At 53.1% G+C, this 16,614-nt stretch overlaps 1 protein-coding gene across 3 annotated transcripts; it reads left to right on the top strand.

Moving 5' to 3' along the window:
- Positions 1-5,767: 5,767 nt before the first annotated feature.
- GPRIN1 (G protein regulated inducer of neurite outgrowth 1) lies at positions 5,768-16,607 on the top strand. 3 transcript variants are annotated; one of them, XM_036224858.1, is made up of 3 exons: positions 5,776-5,869; positions 8,219-8,375; positions 12,682-16,607. In XM_036224858.1, the coding sequence occupies exon 3, from the start codon at positions 12,847-12,849 to the stop codon at positions 15,640-15,642; it is 2,796 nt and encodes a 931-aa protein (XP_036080751.1). In that variant the 5' UTR covers positions 5,776-5,869; positions 8,219-8,375; positions 12,682-12,846; the 3' UTR covers positions 15,643-16,607. The 3 variants fall into 3 exon arrangements, with proteins under 3 accessions (XP_036080750.1, XP_036080751.1, XP_036080752.1); XM_036224859.1 differs by lacking the exon at positions 5,776-5,869 and adding an exon at positions 7,198-7,395; XM_036224857.1 differs by lacking the exon at positions 8,219-8,375 and having other exon boundaries at positions 5,768-5,869.
- Positions 16,608-16,614: the final 7 nt, after the last annotated feature.

The raw sequence follows: 16,614 nt of genomic DNA, 5'->3' as shown, positions 1-16,614 counted from the left end.
CAGAAGAGTAAAGAGAAAAATTTTGTTATGATCTTGCCACACACCAAGCCACCATTCCTGCCTCCGCCACACTCCCCGCCATACATTCTGCCATGCCCCCAACCATGGCCCCCAAATACTCCTGCAATGCCTCACCATGCCACCCCTCATTCCCCCTACCATTCCCAACTGCAGCTCGACTCCTAGCCCTGATGCTTACCTTCCACAGATTGGACAGGGAAGCCTGAGCTTACATCCTGGCTCTGTTACTTTGTCAACGATGTGACTTTGGATGGTTCACATAACCTCTCTGTGCCTTCCTCAGCCAGAAAAAATGCTAATTTCCACCCCAAGACTAATAGGAGAATTAAATGTGGTACTGATGAGAAAGTGATATAAAAACCGTCATGTGCTGTAACATGTGTGATCAATTAGAATAGTTAATATTATTATTATTAATATCATTATTAGGGCCAACAAAAGGACCCCTCTCCCGGGCAGGAGGAGGGGCACTGATGGGGGCTGCCTGAGAGCATTGGCAGACCACTGAGGAGTGAAGGAAGGCAGAGGCCCTCTTGTTCCCTACTCCTCCTGTTCTCAAGTGCCTCCATCCCCTACTGCCCCATTCCCTGTCTCCCACCCCAGGGCCCACCTCTGCCTTTGAAATAGGCTCTCTGGACAGAATGGGAGAGAGGTCTGCCAAGGAGCAGCTGGGCCATGATTCAGCCTGAGTCACCCATCTAAATCCCAGGGCCACCCCCAACTGGGCTGGGTCCTACAGCTGCTGGGGGGTAAGGATGTGGAGAAGTGGGGAGGGAGCCTGTGTGGGCAGCAGGCTTTGTTCATATGTGCCCAGGCCAGGGGCTCTCATGAATAACAGAACAGTGCTGTGAGAGACTGGGAGTAGTACATATGAGGAGGTCATAGTAGGAGAAGTGACCCCATGGACATCGGTTATCTGGGCTGACTGAGGAGGCAGGGTTTCCGTGTGTGTGTGTGTGTGTGTGTGTGTGTATGCACACGCACGCTCCCACACATGCACAGAGTGTCGTGGGTATATCTGAGTAAATGAAGAAGAGCTAATAGTGTGGGCTGGAGTTTGGCTCCCAGCTTTGTCACTTTCCAGCTCTGTGACCCTGACAAGTTACTTAGCTTCTCTGAACTTCTGTTTCCTCTCCTATGAAATTGGAATAATAAGATTATCGATCTCAGATGGTTTTTTTAAGGAGTAAATGTAATGAGATGATGACTGTAAAACAATTAGGCAGTCAGTAAATGGTACACCACTGTCATTATCAGCATCTAAGGTATGTGTAGCTATACATTGCATGCATGAGGACATGCACATATCTGAGTGTCTGTATCAGAGGTGGGTCTGTACAACACTCAAGCCTAGAAGGTGGGGGGGGTCTGGGTGAGTGTTTCTTGAAGAAGCCGGTGAATGTGTGTTGTGTGTGCTTTTCTGAAACAAGAATATTCCAGAAAGTTGAGTTTATATGGCACTCCCTGCCATATGATCTCCTCTCTCCCCTCCAACACACACCATCTTCCCTAGAGGCTGCGATTTGCTAAAATTGGGTCTAGACCAAGACTAGTGTCTAGGCAAAGGAACTGTTGTATTGGGTTTCTCAGACCTTCTGAAAAGTGTTTAGCCTCAAGTAAAGCTGGAATGGGATTAACTGGCTAGACACCAAGGGTAAATGTGCCTGAGTGTAAAAGAAGGACTGTATTTGATGGAGTGCATATGACCATGATATGAATATGAGAGAGCACGAGAAGTGTGTGTGTGTGTGTGTGTGTGTGTGTCCGCGTGCGCGCGTGCGTGCGCAGGGGTGGCATTGGGGGCTGGCTGCTGTCTTTGCTCTGGTACAGTCTGCTTGTCTCCATGGTGCCTGTTGCCACACATGCTTGCTTTTCAGAAAGTCACTGGGATTGTTTATTCCACCCCTGGCCTGGGCGCCAGCCAAAGAGCTGCAGGCACTTGTTTATCTTCTGGTGCGTACGAGTGTGTTTGGCTTCCCAGTGGCAGACCAACCAAGATACGCACGCATGCACACACACACTCACATGGATGTGAGTGACCATGTTGGTCACAGGATGTGCCAGAACCCCAGGATAAAACAAAACCTGGGTCTAGGCAGACTTGCTCTATACAGGGACAAAGCTGATGACCCCTGGCAGCCCCAGGGGACACACCAACAATTTAGCAATCCCAAAGATCAGGAGAGTGTGAGAGCCAGTTGCCCTGGCCTCTGTCCTGTGCTCTCATCACAGAACTAGTCACTACACTGACATAGGCTTCTCACTCATGTCCTGGTCACGCTCAGTGATTGTCCAGGCCTGGGCCACTATCCACCCCTAAATCTGGCAATGGGGTAAGTTCCACTCTACCACTCACACTGGAGTGGGGAGGTGGTTCCCCAAGGAAAATGGAGGTGCTATGTTCAGAAAAGGGTGCACAGTGCTGGGCAAGCCATTATCCTGGTATCTGCCATGAGTGCTACACTATGCCTGGTGCTTGGTGTAGGGGTTTTTTGTTTTGTTTTTGTTTTTGTTTTTTCTCCCTACATCCTCCTCAGAGCTCTGAGAGCTAAGAGTTACATATGAGGAAGTTGAGGCTCAAATACCTCAATAAGGCCATGTAGCTAGTAACTGGCAAGGCCAGGATCTGAACTTACCCTCTTACCTCCATGCCCTTTTTGAGCTACAACTCTGGCTTAGCAAGTGTTTTTTTCTGTTGTTGGAAATTTTTCATGTTTAAACATGTTTTTATCAACAAGTCATTATGAAACAAGAGTGGTTGTGTGGAAAGGGCACAGATGGAAAGAGGTAAGCTCTGACCATGTCCCCTCAGATGATTTTGTCTTTCTGTGCCCGCCAGCAGGACTTCCAACAGCCAGGATCTACATCTTTGTCAGAGAGCTGTCTTCTGGCTGTGGAACTCACTTTGCCCACATGCACTATGGGACAGAAGCACCTGGAATTACCACGCAGCCCGTGTTTGCCAGGTGCTCAGATATAAATACACCAGCTCCCTTGCCTTTGGGCAAGGGAATTCTGAGGTGTGCCTTTACCCCATTTCCCAAGACTTCCTGAAAGATTAATCTCATTCACTCACTGAGGTAGCCAGGTTAATATCCACCTCTTATTGGATGCCTTCCCCTCCTGGGCCACTTTCCCACTCCCCTGGTGGTGTCTCTGCACCTCCCGAATAAATCACATGCCCTTAATCTTCATTTTAGAGTCTGTGAGTACCCCCAGGGTGCTGGATCACATCCTACACTTGCACGCTGAGCATCTGGGCCCAACCATCATGCTCATCCTTCCTGGCATCTCCCCTTTCCCTCTCCATGAATTTCAATGCCTTCAAGCGCCTCCTGGCCCCCAGTAGAGACTGTCGCATTTCCTTTCTCCCTCCAAGCCCTAACTTGTGGAGAGAGTCATCTGCTTGCCCTCTCCACTTCCTTACTCCCATTTACTCATCAGTTCCACCCCCCTGCCAAGTCTGACATCCACCCCCACCATTCCACTGACTGTGCTTTTATCAAATTTCCATTACCTTCTTTTCAAGTCCAGAGGACATCTCTCAGGCTATATCCTGTCTTACTGATGCGGTTGACCCTGCCCTCCTGGAACTTTTTCTCCCCGTGGCTTCTGAGACATCAAACTTTCCTGAGTTTCTTCTGGTTTGTCAGACCACTGTATCTTATTCTTCTTTGCAGCCTCCTTTTCCCAGCTGATCCCTTAACGTTGGTATTCCTTGTGGTGGACCTGAGCCCTTCGTCTCATCCTATTTGGCCTATACTCCTCCCTCCTGTACTGACATGCCATCATGACTTCCATCATGATGGAAGTTGCATGATCTGGCTACTCCAGAGCTCAGTTTTGGACTTAGAAGCATCAGCATGATTGTCCCATAAGCCCCTGTTTTCCTCATCAGGGTTCATCAGGTATCTCTCCTTCATCTACTTGGGCTCCCTAAGGCAGAACCTCAGAGAAGCAACAAAATCCTCTCTCCCCTCACACCCACATCCATCCCACGACCAAGGCCTATTGGCTTTACCCCTAACTAGGTATCAAATCTGGCCCTTCCTCTCCATCACAACAAATGGTGCCATGATTCAGGCAGCATCATCTCTAACCTGGACAACTGACATAGGCTTCTCACTCATGTCCTGGTCGCGCTCAGGTCAGCACTTATTCTGCCCCAGTGGGACATTTTAGATTACAGGTTGGTCTTATCACTCTTCGCATCTTGTGAACCTCCCCAAGTCTCCATATCTTCATCTGTATCATGAGGCCAATGTTTACCTTGAAGGGCTGTAGGAGGAATAAAATGAAGTGATGAATGTAGATTAGGGTTTGTAAACTGTGAAGCAAAATGCCCTTGTGGGCAATGAATGAACAATTTTCAGGGCCTGAAACGTTGGGAAGCAATATGGGTGTTGTCCGTGGTGCTGAAAACTGGTCTGGCACCCTGAGGTTTTCTGCTTCCTAGGAACGCCGGTTGAAGGCGCCCATCTGATAGATTTTCTTTATTTGCTGTCTAGATTTTTAAAAGAATTTTTCCAAAAGATAACAGTGACTTAGAGTTCACCAGGTAAGTAAGAATAATAGAAAGTAAGGGTTAAGCGTGACGTTTCAAAAGTTACACAGCTCTGCCGCTCATTAACTGTGTGAGCACAGACCAGTGACCTATCAGTATTTCAGTGCTCTTATCTGAAAAATGAGAATAGAATACATTAATATTAACTTGCTTCTAAGTGATTGGAAACTGAAATTAGATAAAACCTGTAAACAAAACTTAGTACTTTCCCCCTCACCTCCTAAATAAGCGTTACATTAACCTTAACTGTTACGATTTTCAATAGGTGGTTTCACAGTACGGGAGAGAGAGCTTTATCATCTTTCGGCAATTATTGAATTATTTTTTCTCCCCTGAGAAGTTAAAGGAGAGGGGACAATGTCTCCACTGGGAAATGTGGAGGAGGGGTGGGTAGCAAATCCTCATGTCTTTGGCAACTCGGTTAAACTGGAAAACCCTGAACATCCTTCATCCTGTCAAGACCACTGTGAGATAATTAATGTTAGTCCTATTTTATAGCTCGGGAAACTGAGGCTAAGAAAGGTGAAGTTATTTGCCCGAGGGTACCCAGGAGGAGAACTGGACTTGCACAGACTAGAGGGTAGGCGGGCACCTAGCTAGCTAGGGTGGCCGGTGGTGGGGGAATCGGCGGTGCTTCCCACACACACACACCCATCGCTCTTGTCCCTGCACTCGCAGGGGCGTGGGCGGCTGCGAGACAAAGGGTTGGAGCAGGGGGTGGGGGGAAGGCCGGAAGTGCGGCCAAGGAGGAGGCGGGAAATTTCTGTGCAGCGGGAGCTCGGAGAACTCGCCGAGCTGGGTACCCATCCAGGCGCCGAGTGTCCTCGGACAAGTGGCTTCTCTTCTCTGAACCCCAATTTCCTTCTCTGTGAAACAAGGAGAGGGTGTTCGCGGGCCTGGATTGAGTGAGATCTGAGACAGTGCGCCTCGCCCTCAACAGGCGCACAGCCTCTCCACCCCTCAGTCTCCTCGTCTGTGAAACGGGAACCCGGTCCAGGAGGGCGGGCCACGCAGGAGTCCAGGGGCCGTGGTGAGGGCGTCCCTCCCTCCCTCGGCCCCACTTCCCCGCTGGCACCGCCCCTCCCGGTTCCGAGGCCCGAGTCGACCAGCGCGCATGCCCGGGGCGGGGCGCGGGGTGGGAGCGCGGAGCTGGCGCGGGGGACAGCGGCGCCGAGTCCGCGGGTTCGCCCGCCAGCCGGGCCGGAGGCAGCCGAGGCCACTCGGGCGTCAGCCGCAGGAACCGGAGCGCAGCGCGCCTGGGAGACCGAGAGGCGGCACAGCCGGGTAAGCGCCGCGCCCGCACCTGCTGCCCCTCGGGGCAGGCGGCGTCGACCCCCTTCTTCTCTCACGCTGGCCCCGGAGCCGCTGTCCAGGGTCCTCGAACCTCCTGGTTGGTAGGGCTTCGGCCCCGCGCGAGGCGTGTGTCCAGCGTGAGCCCCGGTGCGTGTGCGTGCGCGGCCGGGGCGGTGGGTGTCCATTTCCAGGCTTCTCGCTGGGGTGGGGCGGGGCGGGGGCGGGTCCCGCAGTTGAGATCAAGCCCCAGGGGGGCCCCGAGGGCCAGCCTGCATCCGTGTAGGACCCTGGCCAGCGCCCGGAAGCCGCGGGCAACCCCTTTGTTCCGCATGGCCGTTCGGGAGGGGATGCTTCCCGCCGCCACGGGGAGGGGGTCTGCCCGCGTTGATTCATTTTTCCCCAGGAGCAAGCTCGGTGCTGGAGCGGCTCTGCTATCTACAAGACACTGAGCACACTCGCCGTCACACGCTTAGTGTGGCACACATTCTGGGGCCCAATCACACCCTGTCACACACTCACTGCGTGAGGCCACGGGTCTGCACACATACACTATGACCCTTGGTCATTCCATCAGACTCATACACTCGGCCACCTGTGCACCCACCCAGTACGCCAAGTGGGAGCCTTGTGTTCACACCCAAGCATAGCTACGCACTCACACCAGCCATCCCCTATCACAGCCCGCTCAACTCAACAGTACTCCCTTATCAGAACACTCACAGCTGCCCTGCTCTGGCCTGCTTGTGCCTGTTCACACCTGTTCATCATGGTGTCCCCGATGTAGCCCCAGACCCTGGAGTAAGCTGTCACACTTGTGCCCACACTTCATCACACACTGTTTGCTTCTTAGCTGGCTGTCCACCCCCTTTCCACCGTCAGCCCAAGTGTGCACACACTCCTGCTCATCTGGGAATGAATGGATGGATGGATGGTCTTGGGGCTGTTTCTGGAAGGTCTAGCTGTCACCCTTTGCTAGGCTTCTCCTCTCCAGCCCCAGGCAGGAAGCTTTACTGCTCTGAGGGTAACTAGGAGATGAAGGGATGAGGAGGCGAGGGGCAGCAGACCAGGATTATCAGACACACACACAAGCGCACACGCATGCCTTTGTAGGTCTCGTCACCATGGGAGGAGGTGTTCGCTGGTGCCTGGCAGCCCTGGCTCCACCTTGGGAAGAAATCCTAGAGGGAGAGGAATAAGCTGGCCAGGTGTCTAGGCCAGAATGGGCATTTACAGGGCTGCTCTGCTGGGGGGGAGCAGGGCACAAACGCCTGTGCAAACATCCAGGCCAGCTCTCCCATGAGTGAGATTCTGAGGCCATGTGGTCATATATGTGCACACCCGCAGGGTCCAAGTGGCTCCCACGGGACACAAACAAACAAGCCATTCTGCATATATATGTTGCCCATGTGCACAACAAGCTCTTCTTGAGCAGAATACAGGAGCCAGGTCCTGCTCCCCAGGCTGGTCTTCACTGGCACAGATATCCACAGGCAGTCTGCATGCCTTCTGCACACCAGGTGAGCTGGCCCACATGCCTAGGGGGTCATTTAAATCTTTACCTCAGTCGAGCTGCAGAAGTATGCAGGCTCCTCTGCTCATAGGGTGTGTGTTCCTGTAGATGAGCATGTGCATGGGGGACACTTGCTTCCTCTCCTGGATACTCTTGGTACTGTTATCTGTTAGGTCCAGAGGATCAGGAGGACCCTTGGCCTGACCCCAAAGAGCAGAAAGAGGTTTAAGAGCCAAGCATCAGTGTCCAAGATCTTAGCTGTTATGAATAGAGAGAACCTAGGCTTTGGGTTTAGATACACTAGGCTTTGAACCACAGCCCCCTACCCCAGCTGTGTAGCCTTGGTGTTAAGTCTTTTCTTTCTCTGACCCATGTCCTCATCTGTGAAATGGGATGATAATACTCCCCTTGTGAGATTGTCGTGGAATCCAAATGCTAAAGCAAGCCTGAGAGTGCTGGGCCCAGGGCTGAGCATATAGTGGGAGAGTGATGGAGCTGGGTTCTAGAGGGAGTGTGGGAGTGGCAAACCAGGCCTGGGTTGCCTCTTGGAGAAGTGACCAGAGGATACCGAGGCTTCCTCAAGAGCCAGGAAGGGCCTGGCAGTACTGTGAGCAGCAGAGCCTCTGGGCATGGTATCTCGGTCAGTCTTAAATCCAGGGCCGGGCCAGTTCTAGATACAACTATATCCCATCTCCCATTTCGCAGATTGGGAAACTGAGGCCCAGCATGTAGAAAGATTCACCCAAAATCATGGAGCGGGTCAATGACTAAGCTCAGGCTTGACCTCACATCTTCCTAATCCCTGACCAGTCTCTTCATCCCTACCCCAGGCCTGATCCCACATCAGAGAACCTCAGCTGGGAACTGAGAAGCTGGCCTCTTCCTGGGGACCTTGCAGAAGGGGAATGTTACTAACTGGACCATTCCTGCTTCTCAGAACTTCATATTCCTCCTCTGGAAAATAAAAACAGAACACCCACCTGGAAGGTGTATGGGTTCTGCACATAGTGGACATGATAAAGACTTGATGTGTGCGAGGTCAATTCCCTCTTTCTTGGCATCTAGGTCAAAGGTCAAAGCTCAGGTGGCTACAGGCCAGGTGGATAACATATACCTGGGGCTGACTATAAGAAAAATGGTGGTACAATTTCAGTGACAAATGATAACTGACAGCCTCAGTGTCCAGGACACCATAGAGAAGGGTGGAGATTGTGGCTAATTAGAGAGTACACCCACAGCCAAAGAGACAGACACTGCTTGGCTCCAGCTGACTATTGCCATGCGGGAAGCACGCTCAGATTGCCAAATTTTAGTTTTCCAAGATGAGCTGGGAATCTGATTTTCATATGAAATCTTCTAAATTTTAGAAGTTAATTCCTTAAAATAAATTTTAGCACTCTGGGTCAAACAAGCATGTCTGAGAGCCGGGTTTGCCAGTTTGTGCCTCTGCCGTAGGCCCTCCCTCTCCTGCCCCCTCCTGGGAGCACAGCTGGGCTCTGACAAGCTGAGTAGATAAAAACAGGCCTTTCACATACATAGCCCGGCCCTAAAGTACAAAGCTGCACACCCCACATCTTCATTAATTCTCACAACAGCCCTGGGGGTGGGTTTTTAGGGTCCCCAGTGAAGAGAAGGGACTTACCTGAGATCACAGGGCAGGTAAGTGGGGAGTTGTTCTGACTTGCTGCTCTGGCTATACCCAGGGGGAGGGAGCTTGTTGGAGGGGCTGATGTGAGGGGACCCTAAGCCTGGGCTACCAGAGGTGAAAGAGGGGTAATGAGGACTCAGAACACTTCTCCTACAGCCCTCAATGATTCCTCCCAGCTCCATCCTGAGCTCCCTGTTCACCTGCCAGGAAGCTGTTGAATTCCTATTTTCCAGAAGAGGAAACCAAAATTCTGAGAGGCAGGCATGGCAGGCAGACCTCAACCCTCACCAAACCTGGGCCCTCTCTCTTGTCCATCTACCCAGTCTATCTGGCTTACAACATCCTTTTCCACAACCCCAAGGACCAGAGCTGGCTCACAAGAGTTCTTTGGCCTGTGTCATTTTTTAATTAGCTAACATTTAAAATATAGACAAATCTAGACTGACGATTTTGCTCAAAAAATTAGGACTGGCTAGACAGGAGCCACATTGACTTACCTGCTTAAAATACTACAGGAGGTTCCCAGCACCCTCAGGATAACCCTACGCTCTGCCCCTGTGGCCTGCACAATGGGCTCCTACCTGCCTTCTCCCTCTCCACCTTCCAACTCCACTCCGGCTACTCAGGCTTTTTTATGGCTGCCTCAGCTGTTACCTTCTCAGAGGGGCCTTCCTCGACCATGTGTTAAACAGCTGCCCACTCCTTTGTCTTCACAGCATCTATTATTATTTGAAATTACATTATTTATCTGCTTACTTGTTAATTACCCTCTCCTCAATCTTTCCACACCTGGAAGGCGGCGGGGACTATGCATTTGTTATTCACTGCCGTATCCCCAGTACCAAGGACAGCATTTACAACATTGCTTATGTGTTCCATAAATGTTGACCTAATAAATGAATTCCTAATTAGCTAGTAGAACTGAGTGCAGCTGCCCCTTCAGAAGGGGCCAGTGCTCTCCAGTTTGCCACAGTCCCCACCACTCCCTCTTGCCTCCCTCACCTGGAGGATGTCAGGAGTCTAATCACCTCACTTACTCTGCTGTTTTTCTTTTGAGAGAAAAATACTTATCTGTGCCATATCACCATTAAGAGGCAAAAAATGAAGATGAATGCAGTCCACACTACTCGGATCTGATGCCTGGCTGACTCTACGGGCCAATGACCTTCCAATTTATTTTTATGCTGCCGAAAAGCAGATCCAAACAGTTCCAGCCAGACCTGCCTCGCAGCTGCTCTTGGATGTCCCCCCATAAGTCTCACAGGCACCCAGTTCACCTTCATCAAACCCATAGATGTGTGTCTGTCCTTTCCCTTGGCAATACACATGGGATTCCACTGGCCATGATGTCCCCTGGCATCTTTTTTAAAATTTATCTTGGGCATCTTTCCTCATCACTCCACACATTCTGATAGCTATGAGGGATCCCAAATGGTCACCTTGCATTTCATGAACCTACTTCCTGGTTTGCTTCTCATTACCAGCCACATCCTCATGCACCCTCTGTGATTTGTCTCTCCCATTTGCCTCTCCTCATGCACCTTCTGTGCACCACCAGTCTATCTTCAGGACTGTCCCTAGATGTGGGCATGCTGGCCCAAATGCTGTATGCACCGAAAACTTTGATAGGAATTGAGAAATGTCCTTCCAAAAGATGACAGCCAATTTACTTCCACAGCAAGAGCCAGGGGAAGTAAATTGCATGGAATGGCATGGTTGGCCCAACATCTTAGAAAGATCATTCAGTCCTTCATTTAACAAATCTTTATTGGGAACTACTAGCTTACTACTTGCCAGCCAGTCATTGTTCTCAATCCTAAGGGTACATCAGTAAACACAACTAAATCTTCCCTTCTGAAGCTGACGTTCTAATATGAGAGACAAATCATAAGCAATAAACCAATGTAACATGTCAGACAGCGACAGGTACTGTGAAGAAAATCTGAGCAGGGCAAGGGGAATGCAGAGTGCCCCCCAGTGTTAGGGAGGAGGCTGCTTTCTCCAGGATTGGTCAGAGAGCAGACCATACAGATAGATATAGGGTGGGGAAGTGTTCCAGGCAGAGGAAACAGACAGCAAAAGCTTCAAGGCAGGGTGTGTTCAAGGATTGGCCAGGCACCCAGTGTGGCCAAAGTAGCACAATGAGGGAGAGGTAACAAGGCCTGAAAATGCAGGGTCTCGGGCCATTGTAAGGAGATTTTATTTTGCATGAGGCACCGCCTGGTTCTGAGCACAGGAGGGACATGATCTGCTTTGGGTCCTACTAAGATCCCTCTGGCGGTATGTTGAGAAGGAGCTGTCTTGGGTAAAAGAAAAAGTAGGGATGATCCAGGTGGGAGATGGTGTGGGTTAAGCTCAGGGCAGTGGCCAGATTCTGGATATACTTTGAAGGTGGATCCATTATGTTTCACTGATGGATGGGATGGGGGAGCTGTGAGAGAAAGTCATGGGTGACTCTAGGGATTTCGGCCTGAGCACTACCAAGGTGGCTTTGGAGAGGAGGGCAGGAAAGGCAGGTTTGGGGAGGATCAAGAGCTAAGCACTCTTTGGCTGCTGTGTGTATAATAGAATGGAGTTGCTTGCAAATCCAGCCGCCTGCCAGAGCCTCTCCCTGGCTGTTCCCCAGGTACCACACACTCGGCTTGTCCTAAATGCATTTCCCCCTTTCCTCACATCTCCTGCCCAGCACCATCACCCAGCAACCCACCCACCCCCAGCCAGAATCCTGCGAGCCACCCCCACCGTCATCCCCTACAGCCAGCTGGTTCCTGTCACTTTTCCCTCAGAGCTCTCAATTCTGCCAACTCCCCATCCCCAGGACCTTGGCTGTACCATCTCTAATCTACACCATGGCAGCTTCTCAGGGTCTACTTCAGAGAAGGGTCTGGGTGAATGAATGAAGTACTTACTGGATGAGATTGAACAAATGATTGACCAGCCTGTCTTCTCCAGCCCAGGCTCCACACCATCCCAGAGCAATCTTTGAAAACACACATATCTGTGTCCCTTCCTCAACTATAAACTATTCACGGCTTCCCAAGGCCTACACGGATATAAACTGGTGGCCTACAGGCATATTTTGTTTGTCTACCAGTGTTGTTGTTTTTTTAAATCTTGAATTAATTACGACCAGGATGCATTTCTCCAGAGTAGGACGCTGCTGGTGGAGTGGTGGTCCCCCTAGATAGGGCATATGCTCTCCAGTTTGCTGCAGTCCTCACCACTCCCCATTGTTTGATACTTAGCTTGCTTCTCTCACTTAAACCACCTGCCTGGCCCCTATGGCATCAGAGTTTGTGACCGGTGAGCTAAAGGGCAAAAGCATCCTTTCTGGGTTGCACGTTGCATGTGGTGGGTTGATGAGGGAGGAGTAGATAAAGTCAAAGCTGTGAAGGGCCTTGAATGCCATGTTGGGAAGTCTGATCTTTATCCAGAGTGCCACAGGGAGCAGTGAAGAAGCAGGAGAGTGATTTGGATGGGTTAGTGTTTTTAGACCAGGCCTTGTGGACATAAGGAGACCAAACCAGGGTAGAGGACCTGGCGAGGAGGCCTGCCTGCTGAGAGAAAGGTGAGACAGGAGGCCCGATGGATGCTGCTCCCCACTGGGTCGCCCCTGAGTCTGAGTCTGCTCCCTCTGTGTTTCAGAACCAGACAGCAGCCTAGGCTGAAGCATGGTCGTGAGAGCAATCGGGCAGTGCTGAAGACCCAGCCTGGCTCCAGCTGCTTCAAAAGGACTCCAGTCCCCCAAGATTCCAGCCAACAGCCTTCTCCTGCCCACAGGATGGGAGCCTGGGGGCTGGGAACCTGGCCATGAGAGATTACTGCCCCTCCCAGCTAAAGGCCAGCCCTGCAACCCCCAGGCACACCCCTGCCCAAAGCCCAGGCATGGACTCCAGACACAGCAGCCCTAGTGGGGCTGGGAAAGGGGCCTCCTGTTCTGAAGGTCCTGGCGGGAGCTTCGCCTGCCCCACCCTGACCTTCATCCCTCCCCAAGAGGCAGCCACCAAGGAGACAGTGGGGGCACATGGAGCCTCGATCTCAGGGACACCAGAAGTCACCAACTCTGGGAAGCCAGAGCCTGTGTCCTCAGTGAAGACCGAGTCCTTGGAAAACAGAAATCCTATGTTCTTGGAGAAGATGGATTCCACGTCTTTAAAGAAGGCAGAATCTACTTCTATTGGAAAGGAAGATGCTGAGTCCTTGAGAAAGGCAGATCCCGAGTTCGTAGGGAAGACAGAGCCTGCGATATTGGGAAAAGAGGATCCCGTGGCTTTTGGAAGGATGGATCTTGGTGCCCCAAGAAAGGAGGATCCTGGATTCTTGGGGAAGGAAGATCCTGCATGCTCTGGCAAGATAGATGCAGTGTCTCCACAGAAAGAGGACCTTGTATCATCAGCCAAAGTGGATCCTGAGTGTCCAAGGCAGGAGTTCAGGTATTCAGGACAAAAGCTTCCTGTGTCCTCGCAGGAGATGGGTCCTGTATCTGCAGACAAGGCAGATCTCATGTCCTTGAGAAAGAGAGATCCCGGGCCCTCAGGGAAGGCAGATCCTGTGTCCTTGGAAAACACGGATTCTGCATCTGAAGGAAAGACAGATCCTGGGTCTTTGGGAACGCCGACTCCAGGGTCATCAGGCAAAATTGAGCCTGTATCCCCTGGAATCATAGCTCTGGGGTCAACAGGAAGGGTGGACTCTACACTCTTGGAGAAGCCAGAACCTATATCTATGGGAAATGAAGAAACCATGTCATCCACAAAAGAAGACCCTCAGTTTCCAGAAAAGACAGATCCTGCCTTCTCAGGAAAGGGAGATTCCATGTCTGTGAGAATGACAAAAAGTGGGTCTGCTGGACAGGTGGATCCTGTGTCTTCAGGCAAGGTGGGCCCAGTTTCTTTTGGAAAGGTGGATCTTGTGTCCTTGGGAAAGCCAGAGCCCTTGTCTCCTGGGCAGGTTGAACCGACTTCTGTAGGAAAGGCAGAAACCGTATCCTCAGGAAAGGAGGACCCAGCACCCTCCAGAAAGGTAGATCCCATTTCTGTGGGAAATACAAAAACATCATCTTCTGGAAAAGTGAACCCTGAGTCTTCAGGGAAGATAGACCCTGTGCCCTCAGGTCCAGGGGATTCCAAGTCCTTGGGGACATCCTCTGTAAAAGCTGAGGTAGTGACTGGGGGGAAAGCAGATCTGCTGTCCTCACAGAAGGTGGGTCCTGTGGCCTCAGGGGAGGCTGTTCCCCAGGCCTTGGGCAAGGTGGACCCAGGGGGCAGAGGGAAGGCAGAAACGGTGTGCCCTGGAGAAGGAAACTCTGTGTCTTCAGGAAAGGGGGCCCCCATGACTGTAGGAAAAACAGTCCTGGCACCTTCAGGAAAAGCAGAAGCCGTCCCAGTGGGAAAGGTGGATCCCCTGCCTCTAGAGAAGGGGAATCCTGTGAACTCCACAAAGGTAGACCCCAGGGCCATGGGGAGAGCAGAACCCAAGTCCCAAGGCAACGCAGAAACAAAGCCGTCTGAGCAAGAGGGCTGCACTTCATCAGGAAAAGCAGAGGCTACATCTCTGCAGGAGAAACCCCTGGCCTTGGAGAAGGAGGAATCCGGATCCTCAGGAAAGGCAGACCCTGTTGCTTCTGGGAAGGTGGAGCCTGTGACCCTAGGGAAGCCCGACTCTGCATCTCTGGGAAAAGCAGAGGCCCCATCTTCGGAAAAGGTGGTGCCCCTGACTCTGGAACAGGCAGAGGCCTCCTCCTCCAGGCGAGCAGATGGCAATGCCTGCGCCTCATCCCATTCTCCCTCCGGTGCAGGGAGTAGCGGGGACCGTGTGGAGCCTGGGCTGGAGTCCAGCCTCCGCCAGAAAGACGCGACGGCCGCTGGGACCCAGAGAAGTCCCGGCCCGGAGGCGGCTGTGCCCTCGCCCGGGCCGCGGACTCGCGACAACTTCACTAAGGCACCGTCGTGGGAGGCTAGCGCTCCACCCCCGCGCGAGGACGCGGGCACGCAGGCGGGCGCGCAGGCCTGCGTGTCGGTGGCCGTCAGCCCCATGTCTCCGCAGGATGGCGCGGGTGGCCCGGCCTTCAGCTTCCAGGCGACGCCGCACCAGCCCAGCCCCGCGCCCAGGCCGCCCTCGCGCCGTGACGCGGGCCTGCAAGTGTCGCTGGGCGCCGCCGAGATGCGCTCCGTGGCCACCGGGCCCATGACACCTCAGGCCGCTGCGCCGCCCACCGTGCCGCCTGCTTTTCCCGAGGTTCGGGTGCGGCCCGGCTCCGTGCTAGCGGCCGCCGTGGCGCCCCCAGAAGCAGCCGAGCCTGTTCGCGACGTGAGCTGGGACGAAAAGGGCATGACGTGGGAGGTGTACGGCGCCTCCATGGAGGTGGAGGTGCTGGGCATGGCCATCCAAAAGCATCTGGAGCGGCAGATCGAGGAGCACGGCCGCCAAGGGGCGCCGGCGCAGCCGCCTGCCGCCCGCCCGGGCCCGGGCCCGGGCCGTGCGGGCTCTGTGCGTGCCGCGCCCCCCGAGGGCGCAGCCAAGCGCCCGCCTGGCCTCTTCCGCGCGCTGCTGCAGAGCGTCCGCCGGCCGCGATGCTGCTCACGCGCGGGTCCCACGGCCGAGTGATATGCTCCCCTTTTGTACACCCGGGTTTCCAACCTTCTCAGGCTCCCTCTTGACCCCAGACCACTAGAAGGGATCCCCTGGAGGCACGACAGGCCTCGGAGGGGTGGGCAGCCTCTAGGGCCCTCTCATCCCCTTTCTAGCCCGTTCCCCTCCCACACAAATGAGCCTCCTCTACCTAGCTCCCTCATGGTCATGAGCCCAGGGAGCCCAGCCCTGACACCCTAATGTCTCCTCACAGCCTCAGCTCCACTCCCTCCCCATCACACTGGGTGACCTCAGCCTTGGGCACCTGGTCAGCACCCCCATCCCCAGCCCTGAGAGCTGAGGCAGGCTCCTGAGATGTCTAGACTGGTGTGCTGACAGTGGCCGCCAATTCCCCAGAATGGAAGGAAGAGACTGTACAAAAGCTTCAAGTGTGCAAGGATTGGTGTGCGAGGCTCCTGGTGTGCAAGGTTCTGAATGTGAGGCCCTGGGCGTGTATGAGTACAAGTCCTCCCTGCGGGCTGGCCCCCATGGCCCAGGCATCTCTTGCATGCTGATGGTAGTCATCCCCAATTCCTGCCTCCCCCTCACCTGGCCCAACCCCCAGCCCTATGTCCACTCTCACAGGACACTCATTCACAATTCCCAGCCGGGGAAGGCAGCTGCAGGAGTGCCCTGGGGGTGCAGCTGAAAGGAGTCAGAAGGTCAGAAAGGTTAGAAGGTCTCAGACAGGTCTGGACTTGGACCACTGGCAGCCTGAGTGACAGCTGGTCTTGGGTACTAGGGCAGAATGGAGAGCTCGTTCTACAACCACAGTTGTCCTTTAAAGGCTGCCCTCTCCAGCCCTTTGTCTCCCCTGTGATGTGAACCCCACAAATTCCTGAGGACCACTCAAGTACCCCATCCCCACTCATCCAGCGAGGTTTTTGGCTACAAACTGTCACAATGTACATTGGTAATAAAATTTTCCCCAACTCTTGTCAGCTGTGA

The sequence above is a fragment of the Rousettus aegyptiacus genome, unplaced genomic scaffold (assembly GCF_014176215.1).
Source record: "Rousettus aegyptiacus isolate mRouAeg1 unplaced genomic scaffold, mRouAeg1.p scaffold_m13_p_7, whole genome shotgun sequence".
NCBI classification, from domain to species: Eukaryota; Metazoa; Chordata; class Mammalia; order Chiroptera; family Pteropodidae; genus Rousettus; species Rousettus aegyptiacus.
This window is presented reverse-complemented; position numbering and strand designations above follow the sequence as displayed.

What these genes read in the sequence shown, in the direction of transcription:
- GPRIN1 (XM_036224857.1), top strand. Translation starts at nt 12,847, where the DNA reads ATGAGAGATTACTGCCCCTCCCAGCTAAAGGCCAGCCCTGCAACCCCC.